Source organism: Prionailurus viverrinus, chromosome A3 (genome assembly GCF_022837055.1).
Source record: "Prionailurus viverrinus isolate Anna chromosome A3, UM_Priviv_1.0, whole genome shotgun sequence".
Classification (NCBI taxonomy): Eukaryota; Metazoa; Chordata; class Mammalia; order Carnivora; family Felidae; genus Prionailurus; species Prionailurus viverrinus.
This window is the reverse complement of record NC_062563.1, coordinates 117,554,390-117,572,357: the sequence shown is the minus strand read 5'-3', so window position 1 is coordinate 117,572,357 and position 17,968 is coordinate 117,554,390. Positions and strand designations below refer to the sequence as shown.

Below are 17,968 nucleotides of genomic sequence, written 5' to 3'. Positions count from 1 at the left end.
TGTTCTGCATCTTGGCTGATAGAAGAAAAGAGAGTGACAGAAATGGGTGGAGGCTCACCTGTCAGCCACATCGAGAAGAGGCAGCACTGTCCACTGCCACAGGCTCAAGCCTTCATTAGTGGCAACATGCCAGACCATTCTACTTTGTTCCTTCCCAGTTTTGTTCTCCACCAGGACCAAGGAGACGTTTCCCTGCAAGACTCCACGGATGAGCCAGGACATTCGGAGCTGTAAGGGAGAGCAGAGCCAGAAGAACAGGTGTTAATATTAAAAGGAATCCTTAGGTCCCCTTCCTAGAACTCTCACCTGAAGCCTCAAGCATGTTGCTGGAGACTCAGCCAAGGTATGCCCAGTGAAGAAAGCTGGTGACTGTCTGATCTTATTCATTGTCTCTCCAAATGGCTTTCATTAAGATTCAAGGAGCTGGGCAGGGGCAATTAGGGACAAAATTTTGGAATTTTGTTCAGGTTGATCCTAAGTTTCACAAGATTCTGCATCTGAGGTGATATTAAGAATCAATGGGATATGAAGTGAACTTCTTAAAGCGGTTCTGAAGATTCTTGTCTGGCCCCGATTCACTTTGTGACCTTGGAGAAGTGATTTTATGACTCAATTTCTTCAATGCCTTAGGTATCATAGATTTTTCTTCCTCATTGAGACTCTAATACTCTTATCTGAAAGATACCATGCCATGTGTTAGCTAACCAGAGACTATGACTTGATACTTATGGCCACTGGTAGGCAAAGGCAGGACAAAAGTCTACTCATCGAGATACTTTACGATGGTTATCTTTCAGAATTAGGATGTCTACTTTGACAAAAGGAAGCTACAATCATATATTTTCATTGCGTCTTTAGTAAAGGTTCCTATGGCATTGTTCCCTAGATATATGAAAAGGGACTATAGTGAATATTTCTAAAAGAGTTTAAGTGCAGTCATGCCCAGAATCAGTACATGCTATAAACAAGGTCTCTGATATTTTTGTTTGATAGAAACAATCTGTAAACAACATTTAAAACTTAGGACAACTATAGCATATAATTGCCCCAAATATTCCTGTTTAGATCCCGTAATTAAAAAAAAATGGCTGTTGTGGAATGAAAGGTAAAATATGTCCTATGGCAACTGTAGTTTTCATCTGTTATGTGCCCCTTTTCTTTGATTCTCATTGTTTGAAGACATTCTCTTCTATAAATCACCATTCCTTTGTCTCCCAGTCCCCAAGCTCATGGTTTGCTTATAATTTGATCAAAGAGGTCATATACCATGAACTTCCCACTTTGTTGCACATGGCCTCTTAACTAACAAGGTCACACCTGGCACTGGGGTGCCTAGGTGCTGTTCTACTTCTGAGAGCCTGAGTCAGGCAAGCTTGGTCTATAACCATAACCTCTTCACTTATACCTTTCCCATTTCCCAAATCTGGTGTAGCAAATACTTGTCTTCAATGAGTACTCCCAGGATAATTTAACAAATCTGTCAATTGTTTTTTTCTGATCTCACGTGGCTTCCTTGTGCAATCTAGATGCCACGACTAGAAATTTTAATCCTACTAACTAAGCCCTCTCAGTCTTTAGCCCATGCCCCGTGCCCTGCTTGGAATATTGCTTGCTACATCCTTTCTCTCCTTTTGCTCCTTGGCCATAGAATATTTGATGATTTGGACTGCTGTGAAATCAGAGTGTTGAACCTCAGTGCTCTGGATGGTTGTTGGTACTTACTCATCCACTGATTTCCACAGTTGACTTCTGAACACACATAGAACAATGGGTGTTTCAAACTCTTCCTCAAACACTAATGCTGTTACCTTTTGGTCCACAACTCCTGATCCGTTATTTTGATTCTTACTTTACTGATAAAGATTTACTCTATTAGGTGCAATCTACTTCAGCCTCTCTGCCTCCCTCCCTCCCTTCCCTTCTATCCTCCCTTCCTCTTCCTCTTCCTCCTCCGCCTCCTCCTCCTCCCTCTCCTCCTTCTACTTCTACTTCTCAGCATAGGTGTTTATTTATCTACCTTCTCTCTTCTTTTCCTGTCTTAGAGGAAGCTGTATCTTTCATTTTCTTCTATGTTAATCTCCCATATCCCTCCCTACCCCCCCCCCCCCCCCCCCCAGTCCTTGCTCTCTCAATAACCACTTCTAGCACCTTAAGACTCTTTGTACCTTTTGGATTTTCTGTCTACAGAAAAGATCAGCGTTCACCCATCCCAGAAAAATATCCCTGATCCAGCTAGCTCCTCTGATGTGCAACCTATTTCTTTACCCCCATTCAGATGTTAACATCTTGGATAACTGGCATGTAACTGCTTTTATTTCCTTGTTGCCCATGCTTTCTTTAAATTCTCTCAACCTAGCTTTTATCTTCATTACTTTAACAAAGTAGCACTCACAATGTCCTTTATAGCTTGCTCTTTCAGCTCTTTCTATGGCCTCCTAAAGTGCCTCTCCCTCTCTACTTTCTCCCTTCTAACTTCTTTTGTATGTCTCTATCACATCTTCCTGTTTACCACTACCATCTGTGACTGATTTTTCAGTGGTTTCTCCTTATCAACTAATATCAAGGCATTCATGTTTCTTTATAATCTAAGAAAATCAGCTTTTTAGGCATTCAATGAATATTTATTGAGTACTTATGCTGATTCACATGTATCCTCCACCCTAGAATGGTCTAAAAGCTTGACTTAGAGAGATCTGGATTCAAAAACTGTTGTTGTCACTTTGGTTCTTTTGAAGTGCAGTTCTGTATTCCATTAAGATGGAATAGGTTTAGGATTACAGTGACAATTTAATGAGATAACAAATAGTGTAGTAAATGTTAAAAAGGAATTTTGGCTGAAGCACTAAGGCAATAGATACTACACTTCAAAGGGAAGTCTGAGAACACAATGATGTAGGACTTTCAAGAGGGGTGGATGAAAACAGGTTACACAATTCTTAATCTCTCATACATACTTGGATTTTTTAAAAAGTTGGTGGTTGAATACCAGGAGAGAGTTTTTTAGAATGTGCTTTTTGTATATTATGAGTTCCACGTCACTTTACCCTTCTGCAAAGAAGTTTCTCTCTTCATCCCAAGAGAGAAGTTTTAATGATGCCACCTTGAGCATTTACAGTTTGGGGAGCTCAGTAGAATGCTGTCTAACTCCTACCTGGAAAATCTAAAGTATGAACCAGGGGTTCGGTAGCTGCTCTGATGGCAGGACAAAGGCAAGGTGGAACCATTGGATGGCTTGCACTCTCAGAGTTTGGTGGTGCACACATGCATGAGCATTACACATAGACTAGAGTGAGCTGTGTAAAAAGCGGCCCACATGGGTCATTTTAGATCTTGTCCAAGAGGGCTTCTTGAAGAGGTAAATAGAACTCAGAAGAAAGAAGCTGTAGGCATCTTGAGATGCCCAGGGGCAGAGAAAAGAGTAAGTGACCTCCTGGAATGGAGATACATATGCCCCAGTCAAGGTGAAAGATTCCTAGCAATAGTGGAGGGGGTGAGGAGAAATGTAGATCTCCAAAGAAACCACAAAAGTGCCCCCTGTGAAAACTAGTAAGACTTAAATATTTGTCCTATCCAGAGAATACCAACGCCAGATTACCACAACAGTTCTGGTCAAGTAAGAGCTTTTTGCTTTCTTTGCCTCTTTTCCTTTCCCTGCATTAAAGGGTCACAAGTTAGCCAGATGACTGAAGAGGAAAGCTGAGTGAAGGGGAGAGAACCGTGACCACCATTTCCCTAATTTCAGGCTTTTCATCTATAGTAGGGTCAAGTGTGGCAGGGGGAGGGGAGGGAAATAAGCCCTAACTTTAAAGCAAGATTAAAGTTCTGATTAGATGAGCATTCTGATTTCTAAATAAGCCTGTTTTGTGTTTTGAAGTGATTAAAAATGGTCTGTATTACCTTAGAGCAACAGGTAAGTAGATTTCATCCAGTAGTCCACACATGGGGGCCCAGTGAATGTTAGTTCCTAGACTCCTCCATATCAGTCTACATGTCAGCTTTGCACCTGACATGGATTTTTCTGCTTCTATGGTTTTGATCTTTCCATTTCCTCTACATGTTCTTTCCTTCTCACCATTTAAAAAAATTAAATATTTAATTTTCACGGACCTTTTCTTATCATTTGTCTCACAAACGACCTCCCCCTCCTCTGAAATCTTACAATTGAGGCTACTGGGACCATTATGGGACACAGCTCTGGTGGCTTTTCTTCCCTCTGTGGGCAAGTCCCTTCAAGGCAGGGACATCTTATCTTGTATTCATAGTAGTGGTTAAGTGAGGGCACGCGGTAGGAGCTGATCAATATCAGGATAAATAAAGATGTACACATTTCCAGGAAGACCCTTCTGTCTTCACCAGGTCCCCTCTCAGGGACAGAAACCAACTTCCCACCTATGAAGCTCCTTAGCACTTTCTTGCACTTTAGGGGTTGGGTACCAGGAAAGGGAAGAGGATCCACCCATTTTGCAGCTAACCAGCTGTAGTTGAAATGGCCCAATTCCCAGTGTTCTTCAGAAGCTTTCAGTCTGAAGTAGAGTCTGCTAGTGGTCTGAGCATGTTGGTGAGATGTAGCCCTGTCATATTGACACTGGGGACATTGGCTAGCTTACTGCTGAGCTTTCTCCATCTTCCTGCACTATATTTTAGGCCAATAGGCCTGGGAACTGAGAAGAGTACTGGCTGCCAAGGCATGGCATCACTAGCTCCTGAGGAGATCTACCAGGATCCTTCTTGGTACCAGTTCTTGAGGTGATTATCCATTCATTCAACCTATACTTACTGCACACCTACTCTGTGCTACATTATTATATATACCTTCCCTGCCCTCATGAAGCTTATCAGCTTGCCAGGAAGTCAGAATTTAAATGAATAGCTGCAATTTTGCTGGGTGTAGCAAAAGGGAAGTAATCAGACCCACTTGACAGCAAAGACTTAAAACATGAGACAATCAAGTCAAGACACTTGACATAAGACAATCAGGACTTGGGTCAAGATGGCCACTTGATCCAACTGTTCAGAACTACAGACAAATAGTAGAACTAAAAATTTGACTTTCCTTTCAACTTACAATACCATCACCTATGTTTATAGCAGCAAATATATATCTACAGCTACAACTCAAGCCAAGACATGCACTGTTTCAGTTTCCATAAAGTTTAGTTTTAGAAACAGGTGCAAATGGCTTGGAATGAGATTGAAAACTGGCAGCCAGTGAAAGGCTAGCAAAGTATGTTTTTCTGCCATTTATTTTTTTCACCCACCAAGTGTTTAGTAAGGTGGTGTATCCAGGTGATGTATTCTTCCTCAGATATAAGCAGTCTAGAACCTTTGGTCTTTCACTTGGCCTACTTTTCACCTGTAGTTATAACTAGTGATTCCAGATTCTGCCTCTAAAATGTCAGTCAATGCTTTGCTACTCAGAGGGTGATTTTCAGGTTGGTATCATTGGTGTTACCTGGGAACTTAGATGCAGAATCTCTTGCCTGATCCCAGACTTACTGCATCAGAATTGGCAGAGAAGCAACCTCTGGAGCCTTGTTCCTGTGCTCCTATGACTCATCCCACTTCCTTTCCAGAATGCACTGAAAGCAATTGCCCTTTGCATCAACATTCATTCCTGGGTGGCCTATCAAACTCTCCTTGTTTCATTACCTGTTGACGATGGGATAACTTGGGGTTTGTGCTCCAATATCGAAGTGAATGAATTGTGTGACTTTAAGCCAACCACTTACCTCTCTGAGCCTCTATTTTCTTTCTTAAGCCAAATTTGTGATAATAACCATCCCTTCCCTGCCCACCTTAAAAGGTGGTCATAAAGACTGAAGTAAAGAATGTGAAATAGAGCCCACATGTTGTGAATGAAATGGTTGAGCCAGTGGTTTTCAACCTGGGCTGAAATTGGAATCACCTGGGGAGTTTTCACACCTACTCATGTCTGAGTTCCACTCCAGAGACTCTGATTTAATTGGTGTTGGGTAGGTCCTGGGCATCAGAAGTTTTTGAAATCTTCCCAGGTGATTCTAAAGTACATCCTAGGCTGAGACCACTGGAGAGATGGGGCTACTTAGTGCAGGAGGTAGCCTGGTCTTCTTGGTCAGGGGTCCATTTTCATCTCAGACTTTGAGTAAGAGGCAATTCTTAATAACTAAAAAATAGCCTAAAATGTGCCCACAATCACCAAGGTGTACAAGAAGTGTTTTTCCTGCAAGGGGGAGGACACAGACTCAGCAGAGGGCCTTCACGTGCCTGCCACATCATCCTTTGGACTGAGGACATTCCTGAGAGTGAGAGATTCATGGGCTGAGGGTAAGCAGTGATGACCTAAGAATACAAATGGGACCAGAACTATCCTCTTGGTCCTACTTACCAATTTCTTAGTTAGACATGGAGGACCGATGTCAATTCTTTCTGAATATCCCTTATTCATTATTTGTATCTAAATACAGTATTTCTATCTAAATAGAGTAACTATTTGCGGTTCCCAGGGCAGACTGCAGGTTCAAGGCCCTCTCAAAGACTTCCATTTTCCTCCTAAATACAGTCCCAGATAAAAGAAGCCCTTTGATACTATTATATGTAGATATCCATGCCAGGTAGACCTGGCTTGCTATTGGGAGTTAAAGTTCAGGTGCTCAGAGTGGGCAAAAAACTCTTTTGGTATTTGATTTTAATAGGACCAATTTCTATCGGGGTAACCTATAGGATAAAGTATTTTGTTAAATGCCTATTTATTGAATGCTAGAGAGCTGTGCTAGGCACTTGTACATATGCTATCTCATTTTATACTCACAACATTCCTTCCTGTGGATATTATCATACCCATTTTTCATATGTGGAATCTGAGGCTTAGATAGGTTAAGTCACCCATGGTCGCTGGGCCCATATGCTGTGGAGCCAGTTTCCACACTATGGTCTGTGCTGTTTCTACCATATCTATAGCGCTACATACACGCAGCATGTTATGGTAATACTTAAACCTTTTGTGGGTGTGTTGTGAAGGTTTTCTAGATCCTTGTTGCTCAAAGCGTGGTCTGTAAACCAGCAGTATTGGCATGACCTGGGAACTTAATAAAAAATGCAGGGTCTCAAGTCCCACCCTAGGTCTGCTGAATCAGAATTTATATTTTAACAAGATCTTAGCTCAGACATACCTTCAGAATAGAGGAATTAGGGAAGTGGTGGGTTTTAAACCTTTGTCTCTGCCAGACAATTAGTATCGTGTGTGTATACAGACACATACATATATACATGTATATACATACATGTACATATATATGACAAGTGTATTCATGCAAATGTGAGAAATCTTATTCAAATCCTAAATAATGTCTGTGAGAAATAACACTTGTTGGAGCCCATGACAATAAAAATGCTGATCCTTCTAGATACATCCAATAGATATAGGTTATAAATGATAGCTTTTGACTAATAACCTATTTTATATGCAGACAGAAAATAGGACAAGTGAAAAGGGACAACGCCAGGAGCATGCCACCAGCAATTATATTTTCTGGCTCCAGTAGGCCCTTTCACAAGGGCCTTTTCCCTCTCCCTGTCGATGGGGTCCAATAGACTTTCCAATTACGTGCTACCAGTGTTTGTCATGTTATTAATTAAAGTTCTGTATGTAAAGCAAGAGGAGTATTGTGGCTAGGCCTAATGCTATTATTTCTCTCATGGCCCTTTCCTCCTCCAGAGGTAATTACTGCAATTTTATGCCTAGAATATGCCCTGTGTTTGCTATGCATACCTCGTGGCAACTTCACGACAATCTCTTGAATCCATTAAAAAAATATCAGCATGGAACTGAGGCTGAAATGGGACAAAAGAGACTCAATGGTCTCAGATAATGCCCATTCTGCATTCAGCACTCCCAAATGTAGCAATGCTGTGAGGTGGAAGGTGCTACTTTTCTTCGTCTTTCTGAAGGGCTGTCTGAATTCCCACAGTAGAGACCAAACCAGGATGCACGTTCTAGTGTGTATTTCACTTGAACAGAAGGAAATGCTTTCTAATAGAGAGAGACACTCAAAGATGAGCTTGATATTCCCCACCCTGGGAGTCATCCAGCAGTGGCTGGGGAAACAGGATTGAAGTTGTTGTCAGGGAAATCCAAGCTTAGAATAAAGGTAAAGGCTCCTTCCCAACCTAAGATGCCACAGGGCTGTGGTATGGGTGTGAACTGGTAATTTTAAGAGTTCTTTGGCTTCTTATTAATAAGAGTTCCACAGTCTCTTATTAACTTTAATTAAGAGTGTTGACTCATTGCAAAACCCAGTGTTTTTGTATGCCATCTCCTACTTCACCTGGAAAAAATAAATACCAACTCTCCAGCTATAAATAGCCTAATGAAAAATCAACCCAACATAGCAAGAAGCAGGCCAGATGCAGATTTTTGATAAAAAGCAAATAAAATGTGCTGGCAAATACTTGCAATTATGGAAGCTTAAGAAATGCTGGATTCCTGGCCATGTAGGAGACTTAAAAGATTGATAGCCTGTCTGAAAATATCACCCCATGTCTCCTTCTTTCCAAGGCATCACATCAAAGCCAGAAACAGCCAGCCAGGGATGCCCCCTTTGTAAAAACACAGCAAGAAAACATGAAGGTTATACATAAAAAATAATAACTGTGGGATCCCTGGCTGGTGAAGTTATGGAATTACAGGCATTTTTTTTCCTTCTTTAATCTCTTTTAATTTTTTTTACAATGAATATCCATTACTTTTTGATAACTAGAACAAGAATGATAAAGTAAATGTAGCATATGCGGTTATTAAAAGCATGTTGATGAAAAATAACACTGATGTAAGAAAATATAAATACAGAAGACATCAAATACTTACATGGTATGATGCAAAATTTGTATAAGCCCTTTTCACTCTGCTCAAATCTACGTCTATGTGTCTGGAAGGAAATGCACCAGTGTGGTAAGAGGGGTTACCTTTGGGGGGTAAGAGTGTGAGCAATTTCAATTCTCTTCATGCCTTCCTATATTTTCCTAATGTTCTGCAATGAACATAGAACACTTTTATAATCAGAAAAAACAATAAACACTATATTAAAAGTGGCAGCAAGGGAGGGTTCTGATGTCGTTTGAAAGTCGGAAAAAAAATGCTTTCTTTTCACCCCCTTCTGGGAGGATCAGTTTCTCTTGCCTGCAATATGTGGGCTTTTTGAGGAAGACCCAGGGAAGGTGGGGGCTTCTGGGGATTGAGTGATGCAGACGGAGCATGAGCTTTGAACTAAAACAGCCGTTCTGTCTTTATTTGTGGTATAATCTGTGCCTCTGTCTTCATCTGTAAAATGGGACCAATTGTACTCTGCTCAAAGAGTCGCTGGGGGACTTTAATGAGATTACAAATCCCAGTGCCCAGCCTACCAAATACATTTGATCAATGTTAGTTTTCTCCTCCTGTATGGGTAAGGGCAAGCAGGCAATACCATGCTAGAGATAAACAGCTCACAAAAGATAGAAAGGGACAGGGTGAAGGATGCTGTATTTAAACTTTTCAGTTCAGTGTTCTAGCATCCAGTTTCTCCAGAGAGTTATCTTTTCTGTCTTATGGGAAGAAAAAGGGTGATATTTTCTTTTGAGTTACATTTTGACGGCGTGATTTTGGGCAAACAGCCTCCTCTGTACCTCTGTCTCTCTGTGTGTGATGGGGATGCTGCTGCGAAATAGCTCTGTAATCCTCTGGCTGGGGAACAGGATCAACTGTGCAGTGGAAGTCCTAGAACCTTTACAGACAACCAGTGGAAGGAGAATGGACCCCATGCATGTGAGTGTTTGTGGGGGCCTGGAGCCACTTGGGGAGTATTTATTCTGACAGGTGGGGAGAGTCTGTGCTTGCAACAGGGTGTCCCCCTTGGGCATGGGACTTTGGAATGTGGTATAAGGATCTCCAGTAGGGGCCACAAGGGTCCATGATTAGCAGGTGGATTCTCAATGGGATCCAAATCTCCGCCAAGTGCCCAGGAGGATTTTATTCACACCCATGAGCCTTGACAGCAATTCTTCCTATGCCTCAGTTTCATCATGTAATAGCAGAGGGATTCATTTTGAATGGCTCGTAGGTATTAAATTAATTATGTCTGACTGCAATTACAGTTGCTGTTGATTACTTTGGTCCATTAGCATGTGGCCTGGGAGTGTCAACCACATCATGATGAGTGGGGACAGAATGCTAGGTTCCAGTGGCTTCTCAGCTCTAGGTATGGAGGGGAGAATTATTTTGGCTCAGAAATCTCAGTGGGGCTACATTTGTTGGTATCTTGAGAATCCAAGGGGAGTGTCCTTGTTGACTCCTATCCTGGGACAGAGTCATGTTCATAATTGAGGGGCTGTGTAATTAGTTAATTAATTAATGACTGATTAAGCAAATTCATTGGGCATGTCCTCCTGATACCAATCCTAGGCACTATGCAAAATAATGCCCCCAACCTGCCCGCATGTTACTATTGACTGAAAGGAGAAACAAGAACACACACAATGTCTGAATTCACGTTGGAGTGACTTCTTCCCGCCCGTGCAAAGTAAGAAGAAAGAAGAAGAAGAATTGCTCCCATTACAAAGAGTTTTTACATTTTCATTTGGTCTTTGCAACAACCTCAGGCAGCAAGTACAACAGGTTTATACCCAGTTTTACCCCAGTTGGGGGGGTGACTCACGTGAGGTCACATGACTTGTAAGGGGCAGATCTGGGATTCAAACTCAGGTGACCTGAGTTAAGTTAGTGACTTAACTAGTGTTCGAAGATTTGGCTTTGGAGGTGGACAGAGGTTGGTTTAAATCTTGGGTCCTCCTCTTAGTAGCAGGGTGACCTTGGGCATGTCACTTAAGTTGTCAAGGCTCTAGGGTCTCTCTCTGTCAGTGAATGGGGGTCACGATTCCTCACAAGTCTGTTTTGGTAATGAGATAAAACAAGTGACATTCTTAGCACAGTCTTAGCCACATAATAAGGGATTGATATTTAAAAAACGCTCCCTCAGTTGGCTTATCAACTATGAAGCGTCCCTTCCTCAGACCCAGACTAAGGAAGGTTTCTTTTTCCCAAGAGTGCAAATGGTTAGGGTGTTTGAGGGCTAGAGTTAAGAACTTTGGCTTGCTTTTTAATGTAATTCAGCCAAGTGATCCATAAGTAACCTGGAGACCAGGACCTGTTATACTGAAAGCAAGTATTGTTAACTTTTCTGCTGAAAACACCTCAAAGAGATCCCAGATTCCTGTGGTCTATCTCCAGCATGACTGGCCACATGGTGGGTTTGAAATGAGTACTTGCTGCTTCACTGCCCAACCGTGAGCCCTCTGTGACCTTCCCTCCCTCACTCCTCCTGCCACGTATCTGCGTGCCCATCCAGCCCAGCCAAGTTCCAAGCTACCTCTCTGATCCCATCCCTGCAGCTGTCCACCCTTCGCATCCTGAGGGGCCACCCCCTGACTACTTCAGGGGAGTGGCTGAGCAAATACCTTTGAAGTTAGGAGACTACAGTTTGAGTCCTGGTTTCTGTGTAGATTAGCCTGTGACTGTGGGGGTGTCTCCAAGCCCTGTGAGGCTCTTCCTCTGTAGAATGGGGAAGATCTCATTCACTTCACAGGGTGGCTGGGGAGGTGGGCAGGCTCTGTGGTCTTTGACATTATAGAGGATTCTTAATACAGGGTATGGGTATAATGTTATTACATGTGTCTGGGCTCATCATTTGAGACTGACAGTGGGTCCAAATCTCTTAGTCATCCAGTGGGTCTGTGGAAAAGCCATTTGGAAAATTCTTCCAGAACCACTTCTAACCTCCACCTCCTTCCCTTCTGATACAAAGTGGCATGTGCTTAGGCCCCAGGTTAAGGCTTTAAGAGCATTGTCTCCATCACAGGGGGTGTGAGGAGCTACCAGATCTAAGGTCCTCCTGGAGTTTCAGACACAGGTGAGAGTTAGGGTGACTTGTGGGGTGGGGGTGGGGGACAGGCACAGTTGAGATGGACTTTAGAGGTGACCAAGGCAGGGCAGATACTCTTCAAAACGCACCATTTATGGGCTTAATGGTGACCATGAGGGATGAAGTGAGATCACACAGGGTGAGGAAGCCTTTGAGATTCAAAGAAAGGCAGGCTGGAGCCCCCCTGGAAAGGGGGTTGGAGCTCTTCCTCTGGGCTTCTTAAGCTGGGGGACATATGCCTTCCAGGTCTTTCTAGGGGGACCCAAAGCAACAGGGTAAACAGGGGTATCTTTCTGAAGTCTTGGCCATTCAATAGTAAGTAGTGAGTCCTGTTTTTGAATGCAAAGAAACAGGCACATTCGAGGATCAGATGCAGAACCGGCATCCATTTTCAGGTGATAAAAAGAGATGTTAAAAGAAAAGGCAGGTGTGTGATGTTCTGCTCTGGGTCATTTGGCCAGACTCCCTTCCAGCCTTTGTGACTTCCTCTCTTTTCTCAGGCCATGCCCTATATACTGCAGCTGTCCCTTTCATAGGAGCCCACCCCCCACTCCCACCCCAGGGGAAAGTGCAGATGCCTTTGTGTCTTAAGGACATGTGGCCACACTGCCAGCCAGCCGTGCATGATTGCAGGCTCCCTCCTCATTTGTGAAAATGTGACAATATCATCTCTTTGGGTGTCTGCTGCCAGGGTGGGAGTGGGGTGGGGATGGGCTGTGGAGAAAAGGGATTTTCACTAGACTGGAAGAGGGTGCTCGCCATGCCCTTCCTGGTGGGGAGAGGAGCTGGTGGGGATGGAGGAGGGGGTGAGGGGCCCAACTGCTGCTGGGAGAGAATTAGCTTCCCTGGACCTTAGTCACTAAGCTGGGCAACATCCCCCTTCCCCTCTATTGCCAGGTCACCCAGGGTGGAACAGAGGCCAACTTCTCCAGACTCAGGACCCTCAGATAGGCAGACTCCAGCCTTTGATATTGGAATCACCACAAAAGTCAGGTAATAATAGGAACAGCAGCAGCAGCAGAGGAGCAGAGGCCACATGTGCCATTTATTAAGCATCTCTATGTGTCCAGATCCAGGCAGGGCACTTTTGATGCCCCTCTGCTAGTTTCTCCTGACAGTCCTGCAGAGGATCCTGAGGCTGAGAAGGGTAAGGTGATTCACATAAACTCCCCCTGGTACAAAGTGGAAGGACCCTGCCAAGGTCTAAGTGGCCTCCAAGCTCTGCTCTCTCCACCACACTACACTGCCTTGGAGGTGTTCCTTTGTTCTGGCCCTGCGTGACCAGCTGGGTTCCTTCGCACGTGGGTTATGTCGAGACTGTTGGGACATGGGGCAGGAGGGAGTCCGAGGGCACTGTGCTTCCTGTGGGGGCATCTCTATGTCCTTGCGGGCAGGGAGTGGACAGCCCAGCTGGAGGTTACATAGCTGGCATGGAGTCCTGCCTCTGTTCTTTGAAAGTTCCAAAGCAGGAAGAGGACAAGCGCAGGGAACACAGAGTGGAAAGCAATCCCCAGCAAATCCACTTGGCAAGTGCTGAGGCCTGGAGCTGTCCAAAGGTGGGCTGGCCTTCCTTGTGAGCATTCTGTCTCTGCAGTGCTGTCACAGCCTTAGGTGGGATGGGGGTTGGATTCCAGTTCCCAAACACCTGACGCAAGGAGCTCAGGCTTGTAAGAGGGGAGCTAGGGATGAGGTTAGCCTGGAACGCTCCCCTAGCTCAGCTCTGGTCCGTATTTACAAAGAAGATGACTATAGCCCCCACACGGTGTCTATGCAGTATTGCTTGGCCATACAAGGGCAGAGGCTGGTCCCGGGTGGAGCCTGGTAAGGACCAGCTTTCACTGGTCAGCAGTGAAATAGGATGAGTGAATAGAGAGAGGAGAGGGTTTCCTTCTCCCTAGATGGACACATGTTCTACAGAAGGTGGAACAGATCCAGAAAATGACAACCTTATTTAGGATCAAGACCATGAGGCCTCTTGGGACAGTTTTTCCTTCCTCGTTTGCTAAAACAAATGAGACCATGTGGGGCTAAGAATAAGGCACACACAAGGCACACATAACATTTGAATCTCCTAGGTGAGTAACAATGTCCCCTTAGCTGCTCAGGAATTAGGTCCATCGACTGGTCTCTGCCTGGGAAGACACTGACTGAGTAACTAGGGCTGCAAAATGGGGCAGTGTTTCCTTCCTGCCTCCAGAGAAGAGGAGTCTGTGGTGGGGTGGGCAGGGGTTCTGCTTAGGCAGGAGCAATGCCAGTCCTCAGGGATGCTGTGGAGGCCCACGGCAGCTCCTCCCATGCCGAGAAGTTACCACCTGCCCTCGGCAGGGGCAGGGAAGTGTGACAGAAAGAGCACAAGGCTCAGGCTACAAGGTCTGGGTTTGAGCTTGATTTTTTATTTACTGGCTATGCATCTCTGGGTGCATTTCTTTCCTGCCTTGTTGGGGTGGGCTGTTCCTGTCCCCTGGGCAGCCCTCTGTGTGCCCCCACCCAGATCTGCTCCGTAAGCAGGCTGAAGAGAATACCCTTGTCGAGGGTTCAGTGGGGGCTGCTAAAGGAAGAGCCTTATGGTTCTGTTTTCTCCTCTACCTCAAGCCATCCTGTAATAATTACTATTGCTCATCCTTGCTTTTTGCCTTTCCATGGAGGATTCTGCTGTTGAGTTTCATAAACTCTTGAAACATGGTAGTCAGAAAAGATCTCGTCTTCACCTTATGTGAAAGTTCTATTTGTCTGCCCCCCACCCCGGGGAGGGAGTGGGGTCAGCCTAAATAAACCTGAACAACACCAGCCATGACTTGCCTACCTTATTTTGCTTTTGAGTTACAGTGAGATGCTAGAGAACCCTCTGCCAGCCAAATCCCTGGCAGGATGGGCCCTGTGTCCAGGAATGATCACCACCATCCTGAAAAGTCTCACGGAGTCAACCAGAGAGCAATTTGCTGACAACTTCTTTGGCCTCCAGCCTTCAGGGCTCTGCCTGCCCTAGGGGGTTCCTTCTCAGTGGGGCTCTGAGAAGGGCTTAACAGATGGAAGAGGGCAAGTTCAGATGCCAGGCTGCTCTTTCCTGTCCCTCTGGGCCACATTTCCTGGTTTTAATGACACCAAATGGAGGTCTACTTCCCTGCAGGCCAGGTAGCTCGTGCAGACCTGAGGAGGCCTGCGTGGTGGCCTTCTGTCCTGATCTCAGTAGCCCCCAGGCCCATTGAAGCCAATGCCTTTATCACTACAGGGCTGATGTCAGGGGCAGGAAGGCCCCAGGTGTGTTCCAGGATCCCAGTGTCTGTGTGCATGCACCAGTATGTGGGGGGAGGGCAGAGGTGGCTATAGCTCCGGCAAGGTCAGAAAAACCAGCAGCTAGGAACTCACTTGCTCTTGGGTGCGGCCACCAATCAAGTGGTCACATCCCACTTCCTGGGCCCTTTTCCTTCCTGCAGCTCATAGAAGGAAAACCACTTCCATGTTTTGAAGTGGGAAAGAGAATGAGGGAAGCCCACTTTTCCTCCCCCCAGGCCTTGTTCTGTCCTGAGAACATGGTTTAAAATATTCTAGTCACAGGCAGGCTATTCAAATAAAATAGAATTTCAAACCGCACGGGGCTTGTTGAGACATTCAGGCTTCTGGGATGTGCGAAAGGCAGGAGGCGGGGCAGAGACAGCCCCTGCCACCCTCTGTCCCCTTCATTACCAGCGGCTGCAATGCTAGACACATCCGAGTGTGTTTCCCAGCCAAGGCGGACAGAGCAGGTCTGACAGCAAGCGTGCACATGGAAGCCACCACAAGGCTCCCCTCCCCGGTGGCAACTTTAATTATTTGAACTGGAGCTCCGCAAAATAAAAATAAAATAAAATCTGAATATTGTAAGTGGATCTCCAGTTTCCCACAGAGAATAGCTTGGGGGAGGCGAAAAAAAAAAAATATATATATATATATAATACTCTCTCTTATTTGTGGCTGGGCTAGGCAGAGGTCTTTAAATATTCATGCCCCATATGCAACTGTGTGGAGTGACGGAGAAGGAGACAGTGCCTGCATGAGGCCAGCCAGTAAGAGGTGCCAGGCCAGTAGTGGTGACTGCAGGCACCTGGAGGGAGGAGGCCGGAGCAGGCATGCTTCTGGAAAAGCCTGGAAGCTGACTGGCACATCCTGGCTATGTCTCCACCACTGGTGGGCATCTGACCTGGTTCCAAATGGGCTCTGAGGGGGACTCTCCCAGTCCCTTCTGTCTCCACCACCTATGTCCCTGACCCTGTCATTGCTCACCACTTCTGACTCATCTTTATAAAAGGCAAGTTACGTCACACTATTTGGTACCATGGGTAGTGGAGGAAAAACTCTCTGCATGGACTCATAATGAATTTCTGTCACAAGTGGCAGGTGCATTTATGGTCAATTACTTTCAAGTGTCAGCGTGCCTCCAAATCATGGAGGGTGGGGGTTGAAAATGGAGATTCCCAGGCCCCACTCTGGGGTGTCATCCAAGTGGCCTGGGATGGGGCCTAAGAATCCATCCTGATCACAATTTCCAAGTGACTGGAACTGGAGAGACAGAGACCTACTAGGCAGGCTGTAGCTAGATTTTTCAAGGAAACGCACAGAAGGTGACACCAGTTCCCTTTTGGGAATTCACCAATGACTGTAGGGTATCTTGAAGGAGTATTTTGAGAAATTCTTTAATTACTTCAACTCCCAGGAGGTGGAGGGACTCTAGGGCTCCCAGGACTGGTCTGCGTTTAGAGACGACACTCAGTGGTGGGCGTCAGCCCTGGAGCTTAGCCAGCCTCTTAGTCCCTGTGGGCTTGACCTTCACCAGAGACTTTCACCCCTCTCTACCCTGTACCTGTAGGGCCTAGGTACAGGAAGTGTCCCCTTCCCATACCTGGGCCCCACAGCCAGGCCCCTTGAGGGCTGGTGGGGTTTGAAGACCCTGAGTTAACCTCACACAGTTCACACAGTGATGCAACATCCCCTGTCACTGACATTTGCCAACCTGGGAGGAAGAAATCAGCTTCATGCCTTCTGCATTTAGGATCTGAATCAAATAAATGGCAAGGCTTACAGACCTGGAAATGCATATTTCTATTTTGGTTATTTATTTTTCTGATGAAAACATTTCACCCCAACACTGGGGATTCAAGACCCATCAGCAGTAGATGAATGGTCTGAAAATCTGAATGTGAACTAGCTGTGAGCTGAGAACAGAATGGAGTCACTGCCTTCCCTTCATTACTCCTGCTGAGTCGAGTTATGGAAAAGGGCAGGAAATAGCAGAAATAGCCCAGAGCAAATTTGACTGGAGGGAAAATAAAACAGGCCAGTAAAACAAAACACCTGTTTAAACTATCGATCAACCAAAGGTTATCAGGGAAATGATGAAGTATTTGAAAAATATCATTTTTAGCCTTGACATTTCTTATTCTAAAATTAGGCTCATGTTAAATACAGTGAAGAGTATATTTAAAAATCAAATTCTTTTAAGGATCCCCCTGACCTCTCAGGAAGGGTGACCATCTCTCCTCATTTAGATTTCCTCTTAAGAAGCCTTCCTTTCTAGGTGTCTGCTCTGGGTGGCATTGGGGTGTGGGGGTGCTGAGAGATATCAGTGATGACTGTGTAATCCACAATCTGCATCAGATAGAGTGATTTCTCAAATACAAGTTAATGTAATGAATCTATTTATTTGTGCCCTGACTTCCTCCAAAAAGGACTTAAGGTGGCTCCCAGAGATACATAACATCTAGTAAGGTAACAGAAACTAACTAGAAAAGGGTGAGAAATTGGGGAAATGTTGAGTTACAAGATCGAACCAGGAGTAAGGCTGATTACAGACTACACATCATGAACCCCCATTTACTTACTAAAAGGGGAGCCTCAGATTTAACGTGACCGTTCTTCTGATTAAAAAAAAAGTCACTGATACTTCTTTTCCATTCTTATGTGTTTTATGCTGGTGAGTTTTTATTTCATAAAAAGCCTGGAGGGCTGGAGTGTGGCTGTGTCCCTTAGTAGTGGAAGCCTGTTTCCCGGATCTCCCTGGGGCT

The 17,968-nt window shown here is 44.9% G+C and overlaps 1 protein-coding gene across 1 annotated transcript in view; it reads right to left on the bottom strand.

The window, feature by feature from the left end:
- ALK (ALK receptor tyrosine kinase) overlaps positions 1-17,968 on the bottom strand; it is a 676,334-nt gene that overhangs the window by 97,802 nt on the left and 560,564 nt on the right. The window contains exon 9 of the mRNA XM_047852186.1: positions 59-228. Within this exon, the coding sequence (XP_047708142.1) occupies positions 59-228 (170 nt within the window). The remainder of the gene's footprint in view (positions 1-58; positions 229-17,968) is intronic.